General features: G+C 38.4%; 1 protein-coding gene across 4 annotated transcripts in view; it reads right to left on the reverse strand.

The window, feature by feature from the left end:
- Positions 1-18,531, reverse strand: part of HIVEP3 (HIVEP zinc finger 3) — a 113,942-nt gene that overhangs the window by 19,684 nt on the left and 75,727 nt on the right. For 3 of the 4 annotated variants that reach the window (XM_075195881.1, XM_075195880.1, XM_075195879.1), the window contains 2 exons: positions 5,754-11,002; positions 2,151-2,287 (listed from right to left, as the gene is read on the reverse strand). In XM_075195881.1, the coding sequence (XP_075051982.1) occupies positions 2,151-2,287; positions 5,754-10,577 (4,961 nt within the window). In that variant the 5' untranslated portion in view covers positions 10,578-11,002. The remainder of the gene's footprint in view (positions 1-2,150; positions 2,288-5,753; positions 11,003-18,531) is intronic. The other variant, XM_075195882.1, reaches the window with a different exon arrangement.

The raw sequence follows: 18,531 nt of genomic DNA on the forward strand, positions 1-18,531 counted from the left end.
AATCTGGAAAAAAACATGCACTTATCGGAGGATAGTAACAGGTCAGGTTTTTAAACCACTGGTCTACAACATTATAACTCTCCCCCATGACAGGCTATAAATGTCTAATGGAGGAAGTGTAGATGGGCAATTGTCACATTTGGGAAGTAAGTCAGGGTACCTGGGAAGTAGGGTAGCAGAAAGGCAGGTCTAGGAAAGAGGTCAGACAGCAGGTGAAATCTGGGGGGAGAAGGTCAGAGGATCATGGTTGAGCCCTGGGGAGAAGGTCAGAAAATTGTGAATGAGTCCTGGGAAGAGTTTAAATCAAACTAACATCTAGCGATAAAACGATCATAATAACTAACACCTTAGGGACAATTTCTAGAGCTACGTTAACGATAAGCATTTGAGTATATGTATAGGTTTTACAACCTAGATAATTTAGTGGTTTGTAGGACACCTCTCACTATGGGTTTTTACAGTAAAATATAATTACACAATCAACACAAAACCAGAGATCCTGCCCTATAACGGAAAAGTCTGGCACCCTTGGGGAAACATGGAAATGAAGGAAAAGAAGCATGTGCTCATGCTGCCAGCTTGTTAATATGAAAGAATCACCTTGAGGACACAGAGCAGACGCTTTCTGGTGGGTGAGTGAATGTGGGGGAGGGGTGGTGGTGAGATCATTGCATAGAGATCCAGTCTGAGTTAATATTTGTCTGCGGTTGTATGATGTAAGATTTGAGAATGCAGGCTCCTCTACCTCTCACAGGAACAGAAAGAGGAGGGAGTAAAAAAGGAAAGAAAAAAGAAACAAGAGCATGGTGGAGGCAGGAGGGAGAGAGAGTTGAACGAGAAATAAACAGGAGGAGAAATGTTTTAGGATGGGTGGTGAAATAGGTAAACAATGGGCATGATAAAAGAATAAAAAAAGAGCATGAAAAAAATAGAATCTTTGACCTGTAGTTTAAGAGCATAAGCTCTACAAAAAAAAAAAAAGAACAGGTTTAGAGCATTTTCTAAAATATAGAAGAGAGAGAGTGTAACAGACTCTGTATACGATAGTCAAGGTACAGAAATATGAATAACGCAAGATAAAGGTAGAATAGCTTCTATTGGCTGATGTATGTAAAAATGCAATTAAAGTATGCTTTTTCTCCCTCAACAAATTTTGCCCAAATAATATTTAGATTAATGACTTAAAAAAAAGTTACTTATTTAAAAACTATGACTGAAAATGATCCCACAATTCCATTACACCAGGGGGTAAATGTATCAATCTGCGCTATTAAATTTCCAACGGCGCTGCATTGTAAAGGGAAGTTAACCCTTAACAATGCAGCGCAGCTTGAAATTTAATCGCGGAAGAGGCTGAACACGCGGGTGTTGAAGAACCCGCAGATTGATACATTTACCCCTAGGAGTCCATATTTTACCTCCACCATACATTAAGGGGCTCATTTAAAAGTTGTACTCTAAACGTACGTAGGAAAAGATACGTTAGTTGCATTTTCCACTTAAAATGTAATTAAAACCAAACATTTCCACATCTGTTATTCTCCCCTATAAAAAATCAAATGGAAATCTCCTTTCCTACAATAGTCCAAATGGAAATATCAATAAAGTAATATCAAGACGGCTTGGGCTTGACATATTATAACCTTGATGCTAATGAATACCAGCTGGAGAGGGCCAATACAAAATAAGCCAAACCTAGGTGACTAAATATTATCGTTGCACCAGCTCTCCAGTAGCATCTGTGGATGCGTCAATGTTTAGTTTTGTCACAATGACAAGAATAAACCTTACTGCACATGGCTTATGTTTGTCCACCCTGTTCCGCCTCTCTGTTCTCATGTATGTATGTATGTATGTATGTATGTATGTATGTATGTGTACTCATTTTTGATATGCATGTGCAGTACGGAAATAATTATGTTACACCTAAAAAAGAAAAAAAAAGAAGCACAAGTGCAAATCTAAATGAGCTACTCTAAATGTGTATTTGTGCCCATCACTAGTACCCCTCAAGGAATACCGCAGATACTGAATGAATGACTGCCATTTCAAAAGCTTCCAAGGAATTCAGTGTCAATAAAAAAAGAAACTAAAATGCACTGCAAATTTCAAAATCCCCTCTACGATGAGAAAATTGTCAAAGCACTCACCCTCCTTCAAAGATTCGCAAACGGGAAGGCTCTCCTCGCTTGACTGTTGGACCAGAATCCTCGGTTTTTACCCTTTTTTCTTCCTCTTTACCAGTTTTTGATGTCTCCTTACGTGCTTGAGCGGGAAGAGGAGTCTGCTTTTCATACCATTAAAATAAGGAAAGATACAATGAGATTCACATATAAACTATTAAGTAAATCAGTCCGTAAATGTCACAGATAAATAGTTTCCTCAACATACTTCATACAAATATTTGATCTCTCATGACTCCCCCCATAACAGGCCCAGGTTTTGTCCCCTTACTCAAACCTTTGAGTTCTGGCCACAGATCAGACCTATAAGTATACTACAGATGGCTTTATTCATATATATGTAGACATACTCATTTTACACTTGTGATAAACCATAGCTCATTTTAAAACAAAAACCATGTGTGTAAGCTATTTCATTGTTGCTATTCATAGAAAAAAATAATATGGTAGACACAGACAAAACAGCTTAGAGGTGTCCCTTTTAGGTTGACCTAAGTAGTAAGCTTTTCCTGTAAATACCATGAGCAGGACCACCAACTAAGTAGTAGTGGGACAGTGGGCTTTTACCATGCTTCCCAGAATTAAGGAAGTATCTGTTTCTCTAGTGAGTCTCTTCCCACAAGTGGTGATTTCCTGAGAACTGCAGCCATAGATGAGGTGTCTCCAGGGACCCATTACTGTGGTAAACACTAGGGAAAGATCCTATTCACTAACTTTTGGAATTTCTATTTAATGAATTGTGGTTGCCGTACATCTGAGGTTGACTATGTAATCCTGTGGGGATACCTCCTGCTAACCCCACAAAAAGCTTTACAATACAATACTTATCAGTTAAAGCGGTGTTTGGTAAAAGCCACAGACCCAGAATAGGACTGTTAACCACAATGTGTAAAATGGCTCCAAATATGGACCACACTTTCCTTTGTGACCTGAGTCAATTGAGGCCTCTTCTTGACATTATAGAGCATAACTTTAATATGATCATGCTGAAGGGTGCCATTCTTATATGGAAAAAAACTTGTGGTCTCAACAGAAGCCCGGTATTTTACAAATACTTAAAAGTTATTACACACATTGCAAAACAGGGGTGGGCAAAATAATGTAAGATTCAGGAGCCATCATGATCTTTTAAGAAAAAAAGAAAAAAGTGCATCCATTGACCTCAATAGAAACGACACCAAAAGGTAAACACTAGCAGTCATTTTCAGGCATACTGGCTTTCTCCAGAAGTAAAGGAACATACCTTTTGGTTCATACTTGTATACCCTTAGGGACATTAAATGATATTTATTATAGGTATATAGGTGTTCAGCAAAATTGCAGGGAACAGACTCATAGGGGCATATTCAATTGTTTGAATATCCCGCCGCGTTAAAACTATTACCGTTATTATGGTAATAATAAGCTGGATTTCAGCTCGCGGCTCAGGGGGCTGCAAGCTCAAATCCAGAGAGAAAACTACCGTAATAACGTTTTTGGCATTTCCGCCGACAACTGAATATGCCCCTTAGGGTCTAATTCATCAATGCACATATCTGCTGATTTTGAGTGTATCATACGCAATATCACTCTGCACATGCCCAGAACCGGGAAATACATCCGTGAACGCAGCCCTGTCCGCTGCGTTTTCAAAAACAAAGAACACTTACTACAGCCTACGATTTCGTAGAGTGAACTGGGTGGGGAAAGGGTGTTTTGCTGCAGTGAATTTACAGTAAGGGAGTGCCAAACTCAAGCGCACACAACCACGTACAAATCCAGCTCTGGGCATCTCAAAGCTACTTGTTTTTCTGCAGTATCTCTTTATCCAGCTAAAGGACTAGTTTAAGTCCTGATAAATAGTGATGACAGTCTCCTATACATGCTATAACATGTGCTTGCATTCAAGAGCAACTGTAAAAATGTATTTTATGCTCAGTAGACATTAACAACATTCTAATAAATGTATTTCATAAGGGGGGGGCTTTTTTGTTTTAACTGTTTTATCATTAATGCCTATGTTAATAACAGGTGACTTTAATTCAGTATTTTATTTTTTTTCCCTGTGCGTTCTTTTGGGAATTTATAATCCACACAGGTATTGGAACATATCCTGCAGCGTCTTGTGTAGAAGAGCACAGCAGAACTGTCCCCGATTTCAAAAGCACACATATCTTGAGATCCGAGCCTTGTTGAGTTTAGAAGTACGCAAAGCCCAAATACTAAGCGCGGGTTGTGCACAGAATATGTGCCTTGATGAATCCGGCCCTTAGTATGCGATTACAGACAAAGCAAAAAAAACAGGATAGAGTAAAGACAATAAATAAAATAGTTATATCATAACAACAGCATATTCTTTTCACTCCTAAAACAACAACAGGCTCATTTAGAAGTATGTCATTTTTTTGACATAAGATACACATTTCTGCACATGTGCAAAAAATACATAGTATACGCATATATATGTATATAGATTTTTCCGTATCTTCTCACAAAACAATTACAATACCCAGCGCCTGATCACAGTCATATAAGATACACTGAATGTGATCACATATTATCAATTCTCTGAATTTGTTCATATGAATCACATTTATTCTTTGTACCATAAAAATTGCTTCAATAACAATCAATATACTGTCTGACATTAATATGTTAAACAGCTAAATTGTGACAATTAAGAGGTCAGCAATTGTGAAAATACTATATGGAATTATTAGCAATGTTTTTTGTTTTTTCAGTATATAAGTCCAACATTTAGGTTCCAAAGAGCAATAGTTTTATTCGCAATATAAGTAGAAATAGCTGATGAGTTCACGGTTCTGGAGCAAAGTAGTTCTCTCCAGGTTATTTCTGGTGCACTGTGTATGAAATTCATTTATATTCCCTGATGAAGATGCAACAGTGAGATGGAACACATTGGAATATACACCATAACCAGTTACTAGCAATATAAAGGGTTCAATGACAAAGATCTCCCAATTCTGAGCTACTGTAACAACTAAGTGCTGCAGACCTTGACGCACAGGAGCCGAGTGAGGAGGTAATTCCACCCTGGGAGAAGGGTTGGTACTCAGATGAGAAGGCAAAAGAGAAGGCCACATATCCCCTGTTTGTATGGAACTTGTTCTGTTCATGGGACCATCAGTTTAAATGTAAGTGACATCATTTGTTAGCAGTATGCAAGACTTGTGGGGTAAGTGAACAATTAAAGTGTGAAATCTATAAGAGAAAAATATTTGAAAAAAAAACACACTGAAACACACTGTTTCTCCGATGCTTATGTTGGATGTTTAGGAAAACAAAATCGCAATTCACACTAGGTGCATCAGAAACACATATATTGCCGAATAAGACTATCGCTTGTTAAAACATAATTTATCTAAAGGTATATATAGATAGATAGATAGATAGATATATATATATATATATATATATATATATATATATATATATATATACACACACATATACATATATATATATATATATACACACATATACATATATATATATATATATATATATATATATATATATATATATATATATATATATATATATATATATATTATAATGAGCAATTCTCACCTCAGTCATTTTGGGTTTCCGGGTTTGGGAGGGCACCAACAAACTTGAATCTGCTTGTGGAGCATTAGCAGTGGTGTAAATCTCAGAGCTTGTTTTCTGCTTTGACCTCAGAAGAGATAGTGCCACCCTGGTTGAAACTCCAGGAAGATTTGGGTTATATAAACTGATACACCAGCTAGAATAAACAGAAGCCCTTCGGTCAGTTTGCTGAGTGTGATTTGGCTTGACATAGTTCAAGTAGCACCAACTGACATTAGTGGTTGTATGTAGAGTTGGAAAAGTTTGTACATTTTTAGATTCTGTTTCTTCGTGGGGGACTGTCACATGGAATCTGGCAGATGTTCTGGAACTGGTTGGAATATTGGATGGTGTGGTAGCAAGCAGATCTTGATCATCCTTCTCTTCTTTGATTTTTATGGTATCATCTTGTTGCCTGTTTTTCTCAGGCGATTTAGGATGTGACGGACCTATAGTTGTTGTGGCCAACTGGCTTTTATACCTTTCTGTTACCAATAACCGTTCAAGAACAGCAGGAGGTGGGGGTGTTAACTCTAATCTGCTTTGTGGTCTGGTAACTAAAAGAGCTACATTTGTTGATCTACTTTGTTCCTGCATCAATTGTTCTTTTAGCATTTCTTCCTGAACAATCACTTCAGGATCTTCCTCTTCTTTTACTCTTTTCTGTTGTTGGGTCTCCATTGTGAGCTCCAGGCTGCCTGCAGGTGATAACATACGCTTACTACCACCAACAGATGATGAGCTTCCATCAAATCCTAGGACACTCTCAACAGAAGTAGTCAGTGGAATGTAGCCGCTTGATTCTGTCTTTGGAAATGGCACACGAAGGAAAGGTATTTCACAGATGGTACTGTCATGTTTTGGTAAGATATGAGTCAAGTCAAAGCCATGATAACCCTTTAAACGTTCATCATTTATATTTTGTATTACAAGGGAGGATGGACTGCAGTGTGGCTGTGTAACAAGCATTTGAGAGAGTGTGGTGTACATAGCATTACCATATGAAGGCATGTGTGTCTGAATTCTGACTGGAACAACCACTGATACAACAGGTTCTGAATGTGCAAGGGTCACTTGAGCAGCAGGTTCTAAAGCCAATGGGCTTCGAGTGGGGGTTTGGATGTTTTCTGGGATATAATCTTTGCAAGCAGAAAGGCTGGATCTGGCCAAGGGAGGGGAGATCTCTGGTTTTATTTGTGGATATTGACCACCAACTTGCGCAGATAATGGAAGAGCAAACTGGTGTTGCATAGGCAACAAGAATGTGGGGTGCAATGGTGAAGATACTGGGTAAGGCAAGTGTAAAAACTGAGAGTGAGGCCTGAAAGGAATGTCCAGGGCATGCGAGGTCAAATGCTGGGGTATTTGAAGATCGTCTGGCTGCAAAAGAGCTGACTGTAAAGGAATTGGTGTATGAAACACAGATTGTGTCATCGGATGTAGAGAAAATGGAGCAGAAATATTGCCTATAGATTGAGAAAAAGATAGTTCTGAAGTGTGCTGAGGCAAGTGCAGTAGTGGCTGTACTGGGAACAGAGATAGCTGTTGTGATAAATAGCTCTTTTCAGTTTCATCAGTCAAAGACTGAATGGACCTTGTATTGGAACCTGGTTGCTCTTTAGGGGATATATTGGAAGATTGCTTGTGAGAAATCATGCCAGGTATATGGCTTGAAGAAGAAGGCTGATCTGGTTCTTTCCATTCTCTGGGCATTAATTCGGGTTCAAGTTCCACATGTCTGCTTAGAGAAGTTTGTCGAAGAGAGAAGCACTTCCTCCTCTCCTGAGCTGTGGGCATTGATGTTGAAGCAGAGGATGTTAAATTACCATAATCAAAAGATTTGCTTCGGTTCTCTGAAACTTGTGATGTGCGAGACACATTTGGTGTCTGTTCTGAGGCAGATCTCCTCATTTCTCTTGCATGGTGATGGTGGGAAGGAACGGTAAGCATGTGATGTCCAAATGACTTAACAGTACTCTCTGATGATTGACCTGATATTTCTAATTTACAACCCTCTTCTCTGTCAAATGAGACTGAATGACTTAAAGCATGGGAAAGACTGCTGTCCTGACTGGGGCTGCGAGTAAGGGACATTGATTCAAAGCTGGAATCTCCAGAAGATTGTGCCATTTCTGCTAAGCGTAACCTCTTCTTTTTTGGTGGAAGTTTCTCTGCAGGAAGCTGTGCAAGAGATTGACTCCTCTGTGGCCATTGAAACTCTTCTACTTTTTCTTGTTCTTTGGGAGGATCTTCAAGTTCAACCTCTGGCTTATCTGGCTCTTCAGTGACTAAGATTTCTGGTACTTGAATGTTTCGCTGACGAACTAACTTAGGCTGTAAAGGATGAGATGACTGAGTATGAGGCCTTACAGTATGAGAAGACATGTGTGCTGCAGTCATATCTTCCTCATCAAAACTACTCTTCTTTTCCATGGACTCAGATTTTTCAAATGAGCTAGTGTGCTGAATGACAGAAATTTCCTTAGAAATTGTAGTCTTCTCTTTACTTTCTAGAGCTAGTGTAATGGTGTGGACATCGGTCAATGATGTAGATTCACTTCTATTGACAGACTGATTCACTGCATCACTAGACAAAGTCAAAGAAGAAGAAGTGAAATGGGATTCTAGTGGTGTGCCAGAGGCTGGATAATCAGACCAGTCAGCTGATTGAGGCTCTTCATCATCCCCAAGACTCTTCTCTTTTCGCCTTTTTCGCAAAGTAGATAGCTCTAGACTTGGTCCTAACTTGTAATTTAGTACCTGAGACCATGTTTCATGCTCTGAATATCCTTTTCTGGTTTCTACAGAGCTGTGAGATGCCAAGGCTTCAGGTTTTAAAATTTGCAATTCAGAGCAATAGTATTTTTTGTGAGTTTCATAATTGCCCCTTTTCTTGTATCGAGCACCACAAATGTTACATTCATAAATCAAACCCTTACCCCTACTCCCTTTTTTTGATTTTCTGGACATTTCACTCTCTTTGCCTTCAAGGTCATCAGATGTTTTGCCAACAGTGTCTTTGCCTGTTGAGCTACCTTCTTCTGAAGAATAGTCCATTCCCAAAGGTAGCTCTATTGCTGGTTGTCTCTTTAGCAGTCGAGGGTGCGAAGAGAACATATGACTGTGGCTTAAAACTTCAGAATCCACAATTCGGTCATCAAATGAATAACTAGCTCTGAATGGATGTGGAGAACTTATACTGCAGGCTGAAGAAGGCATTGAGTGGCTTCGAAGAAGAGGCACTGTCTCTGTGGCACTGTGGGACTGCTGGATGGAAGTGAATGAAAGTTCAGCTTTTGTCTTTTCAGATAATATCTTACTATCTAGTTGGGAAATTGAACCTGGAGACTTGACATCAAACTGAAAAGGTTCTCGATACATAGCTGCTTTAGGAGACTCAATGCTGCTTCTCCTAGACAGTGAGCTTCTCCTTGGTTTTACACTATCAATCTCACTAGTGTCCACTACAGCCTCATTAATAGTGATAAGTTTGGTAATATGCTCAATTACCTGTGTCCTAGGTACAGACATTTGTGCCATACTAGTTTTTTCCTCTGCAGTGCCTAAAAGTGGAGAAGCCAAAATGGATGGTCTCTGCCCAATCCTTCCACATTTACCCAGAATAATTTCTGCATAAGACTTAGCATTGGTATTCGGTGGACTTATTTGCTGCTCTGCACTTTCTGAACGTGAAAAATAACCAGATTCTGTGCTTCCTTTACTTCCTGGGCTAAGAAATGTCTGCTCTTCACTTGCCTTTTTTCTCTCACTTAACCTAAGTGCCAGTTTTTGTTTTATAGTGTGAGTATCTTCAGACTTACGGGTGAGTTCAGGTGAAGGATCAGTAAATGTTACACTCTCCTCAGATGTATGGGATACGTTTTGTTGTGAGAGAGAGAGATCATGGCTTGTACCTTGCTGTCTTGATACTCCTTGGGAGTCACATGTTGGTAAAGTATGCTTCTGGTGTGGTGATAGTTCCACTAGGTTTGACATTGTGCTTGTCTCATCCTCAGAATCTGTGCTTTCTCCTTCTGATGGATCATCAATATCTTCTCCTCCAAGCCGTTCCATCTCCAAGTTGGATGGATATGTCTCTACTCCAATTTCTGACGACAGACCTGCTTTAATCCTGTGAGCATGAGACTTCCTATGTTTATATAGATTGCTTTTTGTTTTAAAAGAAAACCCACAAGGGATACAGGGATAGGGGCGCTCCCCAGTATGAGACCTGATATGCTTTTGTAGAACGCTAGGCTTGGCGCATGGCCGGCTGCAGTACTGGCATATATATTTGCCTGGCTTTTGGGGTTTCTTCTCTTTTTTATGAGGCTCATCCACTTGCTTTAAAGAAACCTGAGTTGGCCGCTGGACGTGAGCTTTTTGTGTAGGATCTTCTGCCGGACGGCTTAGTCGGGCATGTAGTGCAGATGAAGAAAAAGACCTGGACGGACCGGATTGTATTGGATCTGCAACTTTCCATATTGGCCCATCAAGGCCATGCTCTGTATCCACTCGGGGGGCCATGAATGCTGGTGAAACAGGTTGTGACTTAGAAACGTGGAGTTGCTCAAGCAGTGGAACTTTTGGTTTACACGGTCTTCCCACTCTCCTAGGAGGACCTTCTCTTGCTATCTTCAAGGAGCTTGGGAAATGCTGCTGCTGTGGTAAGAGGTCTTCCTGACCACTAATTGGATAATCTCCTACCGAAGATAATGTGCCTTGCAACAACTCTCCTTTGTTTGGCCTTTTCCTCACACCTTCCTCCGACTTCCTTGTGCTCTTCTGGCCTTTCTCTGGCTCCATTACCTACACCAGAAGCTCCCAGTGCTATATTTGCAAAGTCCTATGGAGCAGCACTTACTAACAACCATGATACAATAGGAAAAGTATCTGCATTGCACCTTTGAGGGACAATCTTTATAAACATAAAGTTGATATAAGGTTTTTGGTCATAAAGTTTCTGGAAAAAGTAAATAAAATAAATATAGTTTTAAGTGCCAATATCAACATTTGTATCCCATGTCCAGTCACTTAAATGAGAGTACAAACTGCAAAAGTAATAATACAAATATTATTCCAGTCAACTCCATGGAAGGTTTGGCTCTTGGCATCGTTGCTAGTTAATTGCACTATTCCACCAGTAGAAGTTTTGCATGTCGAGCTTTGTAAATTCAAAATGTCACAAGTTGTCTGGGGAGTTCAAGAATGTTGGTGGTAGTACCATCGATCTGTAAAAGTAAAAAATATATATGTAAGTAAATAAATAGAACATATATTTGAATGAAAAAAGTTAATATTGAAAATCCCACAATTACAATTAGAAAGTTATCAAAAAACAATATTGGAGATACATAAGAGTATATGAAAGTAGTTTTTTTAAAAAAAAAATAAAATAAAAATCACAAGACCAGAAAGATTTTGCATTTTGCTGACTAGATCAATGTTCTTATGTTGTATCACTTACATGGGATTATTTTTTATTGCTTAGTCTATACAAGAGAAGTATCAACTAATATGTATGTATTTGATGAGCATTCTACAGGATGAAAAGGCAAATTACACAAAAAGAGAAATTGCCATAATTTTCCATTTAATTAATTTCATTCAATTAGTTTAATCCCATAAATGTACCCCACAATTTAATTGGCTAGTTTATGTATACTTTACTTAAGGTCTGATATAGAGCTACAGGACCCAGAACAAAAACATTTTGTATGTAAAATATTTTTTTTTAATTTTTGTTTATTAATTTTATTTTTTTTTAAAAAAAAAGCAAATCCAAATGCACAAAATCTGTACCATACAGCATGTTCTATTTGCCATGTATATATCAAACAGTGGGAATGTTGCACATTCCACATCAAGTATATCACACATTGAATTCATGGTCTCTCCAGTATTTTAAATTAAAAATTAAATATAAAACATTTAACATTTTCCTCCACAAAGGATATAAGAAACATTTCATCTAAGATTACATCACATAACATCCATTTCTGACATCATTAAATTAGTGATCACAGATTAGGACAACCCATGCAGTACTGTAACAAATAATACCCTAACATTTCATTTTAAGCAAGTATTGCTGAATATGTATGTATATTTTCTCAATTATTTGACACTAAATGAGTCCCCCTAACACCAGTAAGAAAGATTCTGTACCATAAAAAGAGGGCTGCAGGGAAGTTATACCCATTCGACAAAGTCTATAAAGTATTTCAGGGTTTAAAAATAGCAGTGGCTAGAAATTTACATTTTTAAAAGTGCACCTACCGGTTATGGGTCTTAAACTATATTTAGCAAAAGACAACCTGTATCTTTGTGTCAGGAATTAAGTTCCTCAAGAAACTTAGCCTGAGACCCAAAGCTGGGATGGACCCACTTTGACCCCCCCCCCCTCTCCCCCAGCTTTGTCAGTACAATTTTCTAAGAGAATTGGGCCTGCAAGAAAAAGTGACAGCCTATCCCAGGGAAAACCAACCCTGTGTTAATAGCACTGGGGCTCATCCGAACCTCCTTGATAAATGGGGGTAGGATTAATAGGTGAAAACAAAAATTGTCTACTCTGTGTGACTACAAGTCCGAGCAAACAATGGCGGTAATTTACTGCTCCGGTATACTTGCACTTGTAAAACTACAAGTGCGATCATAATGACGGCTGTCACCGCATACTGATGCTTGGAGAAATATAATCCATACATGCCAACTTTCAAAACTTCTCACCCGGGAGATCCCGGGGGAAAAGTCATGTGACAGGGGGTAGGAGGGGGCATGATGACGTTGTTGCGTCACTATAGCCCCGCTCCCACTATGAAATGCCGACATTAACAGCATTGAATAGCGGGGGCGGGGTTTAAGCCCTGCCATTCAATGCCGTGAATTTCGGCAAATCCGGGAGGTTTGCCTACTCATCCGGGAGGATTTCCCGAAATTCGGAAGCCTCCCGGGAATTCTGGGAGAGTAGGCAAGCATGATATAATAACCAACATACTCTGGAAGCCAGGGCCTGCTGGGACCAGTAGTCCCAGATAGTACAGTAATAGAAAATAACTACACACCCTTTATAAAAAAAATAAAAAATTGAAGACGTCTTTATTGTACTCCTAAATCCTTTGGGATCTCCTTTTATACCAGTGTTGGCTAACCTGTGACACTCCAGGTGTTGTGAAACTACAAGTCCCAGCATACCCTTCCAGTAATAAGCTGCTATATATTGGCAAAGTATGCTGGGACTTGTAGTTTCACAACACCTGGAGTGTCACAGGTAAGCCAACATTGCTTTATACCATCCTGAAGTACTCCAAGACAACACAAGACTTGCTCCTGGCAGATCTGCGAGAGTGAATGAATGAGAATGGGCCTGTATGCAAATACCATAGAGAAGCTTGCCTCTGATTGGTTGGAAGGTGTAAAGAAACGCAATAATTCACGTATAGATCTTATGTAGGCTATGAATGAATTCCACAGCATCAATGAGGTTCACTGAGGAACTATCAGGCTATGAGCAGAGCACTTGTACTGATTGAGGGAAGTGGGGGGTGTCTTTTTTATCTTTGCTTTTTGTGCTATGAGCACTTGTCCTGGTTTCAGTGGACTGGGTCATGTTTTGTTTGTTTTTTTAAATACAGAAAATGTGACAATGTCAAGATACAGTCAAAGCGTATCTTGCTACATTCTTACGCAGTATTTTGAGCTGCACATGTCTTAAGTGAAAACTCAAATTACACATATTAGGCCACAATTTTGACATATTTTTACATTCAGCATACTCTAAATCAGACCCACCGTGAGTAAGCAATAAAGCCAACAGCATAACATCAAATTGAGTTTATACAACACAACACAGCACCTTCTCTCCTGAAAGGAGCCTTCTCAAACAGTTAATAAATCACAGCACGTGTGTGTGATAACTGGCAGATGCTAATTAGTACATTTCCGTGTAATGATATCTGAAATATTCAGTGGAAATAGAACAGATAGATGGCGGGAGAACAAAACAGGAGGGAAACTGTTAATATTCTCTCCTTGTTTTATGCCATTTTGCGCAGCCAAATGACTAGACAAATGCAGAATTTTTACATCTGAAAGCAGTTCTGAGCATCTTCATATAATATAGCGTATGTGTATTGGGAGTAGGGGGAGAAGACAGCTCCATTGGTGAGACGTACATGTAATGGTCTTTACACCAGAAGGGGAAAGAAGTACATGCAATGCTGTAAAACAGGAGGAAGCAGGAAGATGCACTGTTGTCGCTGTGCATGGGGAATTAATAGATTATGTCATTTTTGCAAAGAGCATAAGTGAAATGTAGATGTGCAGATGTCTCTGGTTAGAGTCAGATGTAATGTAATCTTTATAAAAAAAATAATAATGTGGGAGGTAGATATATTGATGCCTGTATAAAGGCAGATGAGAGGCTATAGTAAAGGCCTTCTATAAACAGAAGACGAGAGGTAGATGTTGTTATGCCTCTGGATGTAATGTGGTCATTATATAACAAGTAAGAAGTAGATATATTGATTTCTATATATAAGAAGGGGTAAGAAGCAGATGTAATGATGTATTTGTATAAGGTGTGAGTAGATATAATAATGGCTCTCATTGTAGATGTCCTGATAAGTATTTGGATGAAGTCAGTCTTATGAGGAAAAGTGCCCTTCAGAAGGAGATGAAGGTGTTCCGATGTCTGAAAATCAAAGGAGTAAGCTGCCTTATGAACTGGCATTAATTTCATGCGTTTTACTAGGACACATGTATGTAGGTCTGAGAATAGAACCAATTGTTTGTAACCAAACACACTGATGTGTTCAATAGCATTTCATGGAGTTGCATTTTTCGGAATGCAATCTTTCCATATGCGTTTCCCAGCCTATACAGAACTCCAATGATCTTGAAACAATAGTAACAAAAGCAAATGATATGTATTTGCATATGCCATAGGTTTTCACTAGTTTTACTAGTGTTAAATAACAGATGCAATTCCAGTGGGTACCTGGCCCAAGGCAGTATACGAACCAAACCCCAACTCATCTTTTCAACACAACAGCTACCTTAGTGAATATACAAGACCACATACTGACAAACCACAACATAGTATAGTCATATTGCTAATTAACTAAGCACTGAATGTATTAGATACATATAGTTTTGATTATGTTCCCTAGACGTGACCCATAGTGGCATGGGCACGGTCCCAAATCTTTTCAAAACTTTCTTCATTATTGGACTGCATTGCAGACCACTTGACTCTCTGTATACCACTGAGTTGCCACATATTTGCCCCCCAATAGAATGGTAGGGATTCCACCGCTACTAAATTGTTCCTACTGTTCCCATTTTTAAAAGTATGTGACTTTTTGTCTGTGTATTATGCAGAAGTGAGTAGCAGACACACTGAAATCTGAGCATTAGGTAGAAGTGAGAGGTAGATTCCTTGCTAAGGGGGAGGGGTTTAGTGGGAGCCAGGTCCTATTAGAAGACTGGCCCATATTCCTGCCTAATGTGAAAGATGCAGCTCTACTCAGATTTTTGATTGTGTGTCCGTTTCTTTCAATTGGTGATGTCATAGTTGTGATGTCACTAGGGATACCTCTAGTTGAGGGAGTGCATAAGTCCAGGTGCTGTGGTGGAATACACATATGAAATTCATTCACAAATAAAAACATACTTTTTAATGCAAAGAACCATGAGTTCAGGAAACAAACTACGCTAAGGGCAAGTTTCAAATGTTCCGATTGCTTAAGTCCTTAGCCATGGCTCATTTCTTTTCTTTGTAGGTTTACATTATGTCTAAACTGATAAAAGGTAGATTTTGCTCATCAAATAATCTTTTACTTATTAAACAATATCCATGGTGAAAACAACACCATTTATTTTAGGAGTAAAGTATTATTGATGATATCGCATGTTTAAAGTACCATATACACAGGTATTGATACAAATGTATGAGGTACAAATGTTGTATGTAGACTTTTAATGTCCATTTGTCAGACAAAACTGAGGAAGATTAGCTGATATCTTACCCTGCATGTTTAATTGGGCCAACATCATCTCAAACAAATAAAAAAAAAATGAGCACAATCAACATTTATGTAATATATACTTTTTTTCTAGAAAATCTAATTTTTCTACTGCTCTGCAAAAGTAAGTACACGTCTGCACCCAATACCTACTAATCAAGTAATGCCCTTCCTCCACCCAAATCTTCCCATTGCCTGGAACAAACTTTTGCTCCTCCCCCAACAACGTCCTCTTACTTTACAGATCCATGAACATTCTATGATTAAACAACCTATGGCTTAAATAAATCATGAACAAAGGAACATTAGACATTTTTACTATGTCTCATTTGTGCCCTTATTCCCTGAATAACCAAGAGGAGATGGAAAATTAATAAACAATTTCCCTGTATAACAAATAGCAAAGTAGGTAACACAGGTACAGTGGTACAAATAACAAAAGAGGATAAAGGGGGAAAAGTTACATTAAAATGAATGTACAAATTACAACGGCAATCATATTCTGTTCAGTCGTCATGTACAGCGATATACAAAGTAGTAAAAGCAGACCCTAGTAACAAACAGTGTATTTAAAATATTACTGTCAGTATTCAACTATTTCTTGATACTGAATGACACAACTTCAATATAAGAATCCTCATTTTTGGCAATTACTCAAATTTGTATAAAAGCAGGGGACCTGTATTATGTTTTTATATTCCTGAACTTCTGGTGCCTCATACTATTACTATAATTCAAATGAGGGGGTACATTATGGTATATATAATAACTATATCAGTGATGCTAATATTTGTATACATTTCTATAAATATCTGTGATTTCATCACAACTCACCAATATAATCAATGATTTCAGAACTCCTGTAAATAATACCTGTATAAATAGTTCTGATGTCATCACATCATTGTTCGTTTCGAAAACTTGTGTATTTAAGGAATAATCCACTCCCTACTGATTTCTGTGACCTACAAATAAGAAACCATTTAATAGCTTTTTTTTATATCATCACAGAACTCTTCTGTGACCTAGTATCCATATAATTTGCAGTAGGAAATGTGTTCAAAATACATACATTATACAGGTGCAATATGCTTAAAGCACATCAAAAAAGTAATCCAATGTATTTTGTGTTAAAAACAGAAGTGTGCTGTTGAAATTCCATTTTCATTCCTCGCACAGTAGTCACCATTATTTTTACACCATTAAGGTGCTCTTAAATATCTCTTCTCAATTCATTACATACAGATTTACTACTACACATGGAAATAATAAATATAAGACAAAATAAGTAATTGTTTCTCAAACAAATGGAAAACATTATACAAAATACATTTTATGTCCATTTCACTGGAGAGAGAGTGTTTATTGCATTTGCAATTTTCCTAAGCGTCTTTCTGTAAGCAACTTAAAAGTCTAGAACCAGACTATTGTATTTCGAAGACTAGTGTTCTAATGGGCTAAAGAGACAACAGCCAGCTGTAATGGAAACTTAATTCCGGGGACACTTATAAAAACTGGTGCACCTATGTGTACTAATTTTGTACCTGGTCCATTGGGTACCCGTGTCTGCTGAGTTCCGGTGTTTGTGTCTTTATTGTTACCAGTGTGCTGATGGACAAGCTTGACAGGAGAGCATCGCTGTACCAAAGCAGACAAAAGGTTGCAGCTCCTTGCTCCTGCTAAGGCTTTCTTCATTGTCCTTCAACTACACTCTAGCATGAGGAAGAAAATCAACACAGGGTAGTGAGCACTGGGCAGAACAAAGTACCCCAGGTAAGTAATATTCTGGACTGATGTATAGACTTAATGGAATGAAACCCAAAATAACTTTTCAAATTTTGGGTGGGGTGGCCCACATTTGGACAACCTCACCATAACTGTCGTGAACATAGAGAACTTACAGTTATTTATAAGGGTTAACCCATCACATAATTGTGGGGGATAAGGCCTAAGTCATAACTGCAGTGTAAATATGGAATATTAATTGAATCCATTGATAAGTTGAGCTACTAAAGTGTAAAATGAGAAGTCAAAAAGTCTGTTGTAAGTGTATTCAGGGACTCTGCACATTCCAGTGTTAGAAGATAGCAGTGTCATCTGTGGCAGCTTCAAAGAGCCCCTGCTGTGAGATATATCCTGGACTGGGGTGGAGTTTTGACACCTGAATAGACTTTTAGGAACCGCTCAACATGGTGTCTGGCTCAAAGAACTCATGTACTGACTTGGCTATATGTGATATAGACAAAAGTAATTCAGTTTTAAAATATCCCACTTAAAATCAATAAAAGTAGTGATCAACTACATATTCCTCAATAGCATGATGAAGGGCAGCTCATATGTCAAATTAAGAATTCTGCCCCACAAAAAAGTTAAGGAAATGAGTGTAAGCTCTACGAATACACTGTATCTAGGCATGTTTGGTATCAAGAGGATGGACAAATTCATAGGGGATTTATTAATAATAAAATTGGGTCTGTATGATGCTCCACAGAAAAGATAGTTCACATAGTAGAATTGGGTAGTAAATCAGACATCATGCAAATGGTGACTGAAAAAAGTATCACAGACCACAACCCCCAGGAGGTGGGAAGTTGTAAAGGTGTCTTTAAAAAGCTGAGACCAGTTACAACAAGTTGTCAGCCTTTTGGGAAAAATAAATCCAAATTGATAAGCTGTCCATCTTCCTGGCCAATTTCCCATAGCACAGATTATGCAACTCATGTAAGTGATACTCT

Source organism: Mixophyes fleayi, chromosome 2 (assembly GCF_038048845.1).
Source record: "Mixophyes fleayi isolate aMixFle1 chromosome 2, aMixFle1.hap1, whole genome shotgun sequence".
NCBI lineage: Eukaryota > Metazoa > Chordata > Amphibia > Anura > Limnodynastidae > Mixophyes > Mixophyes fleayi.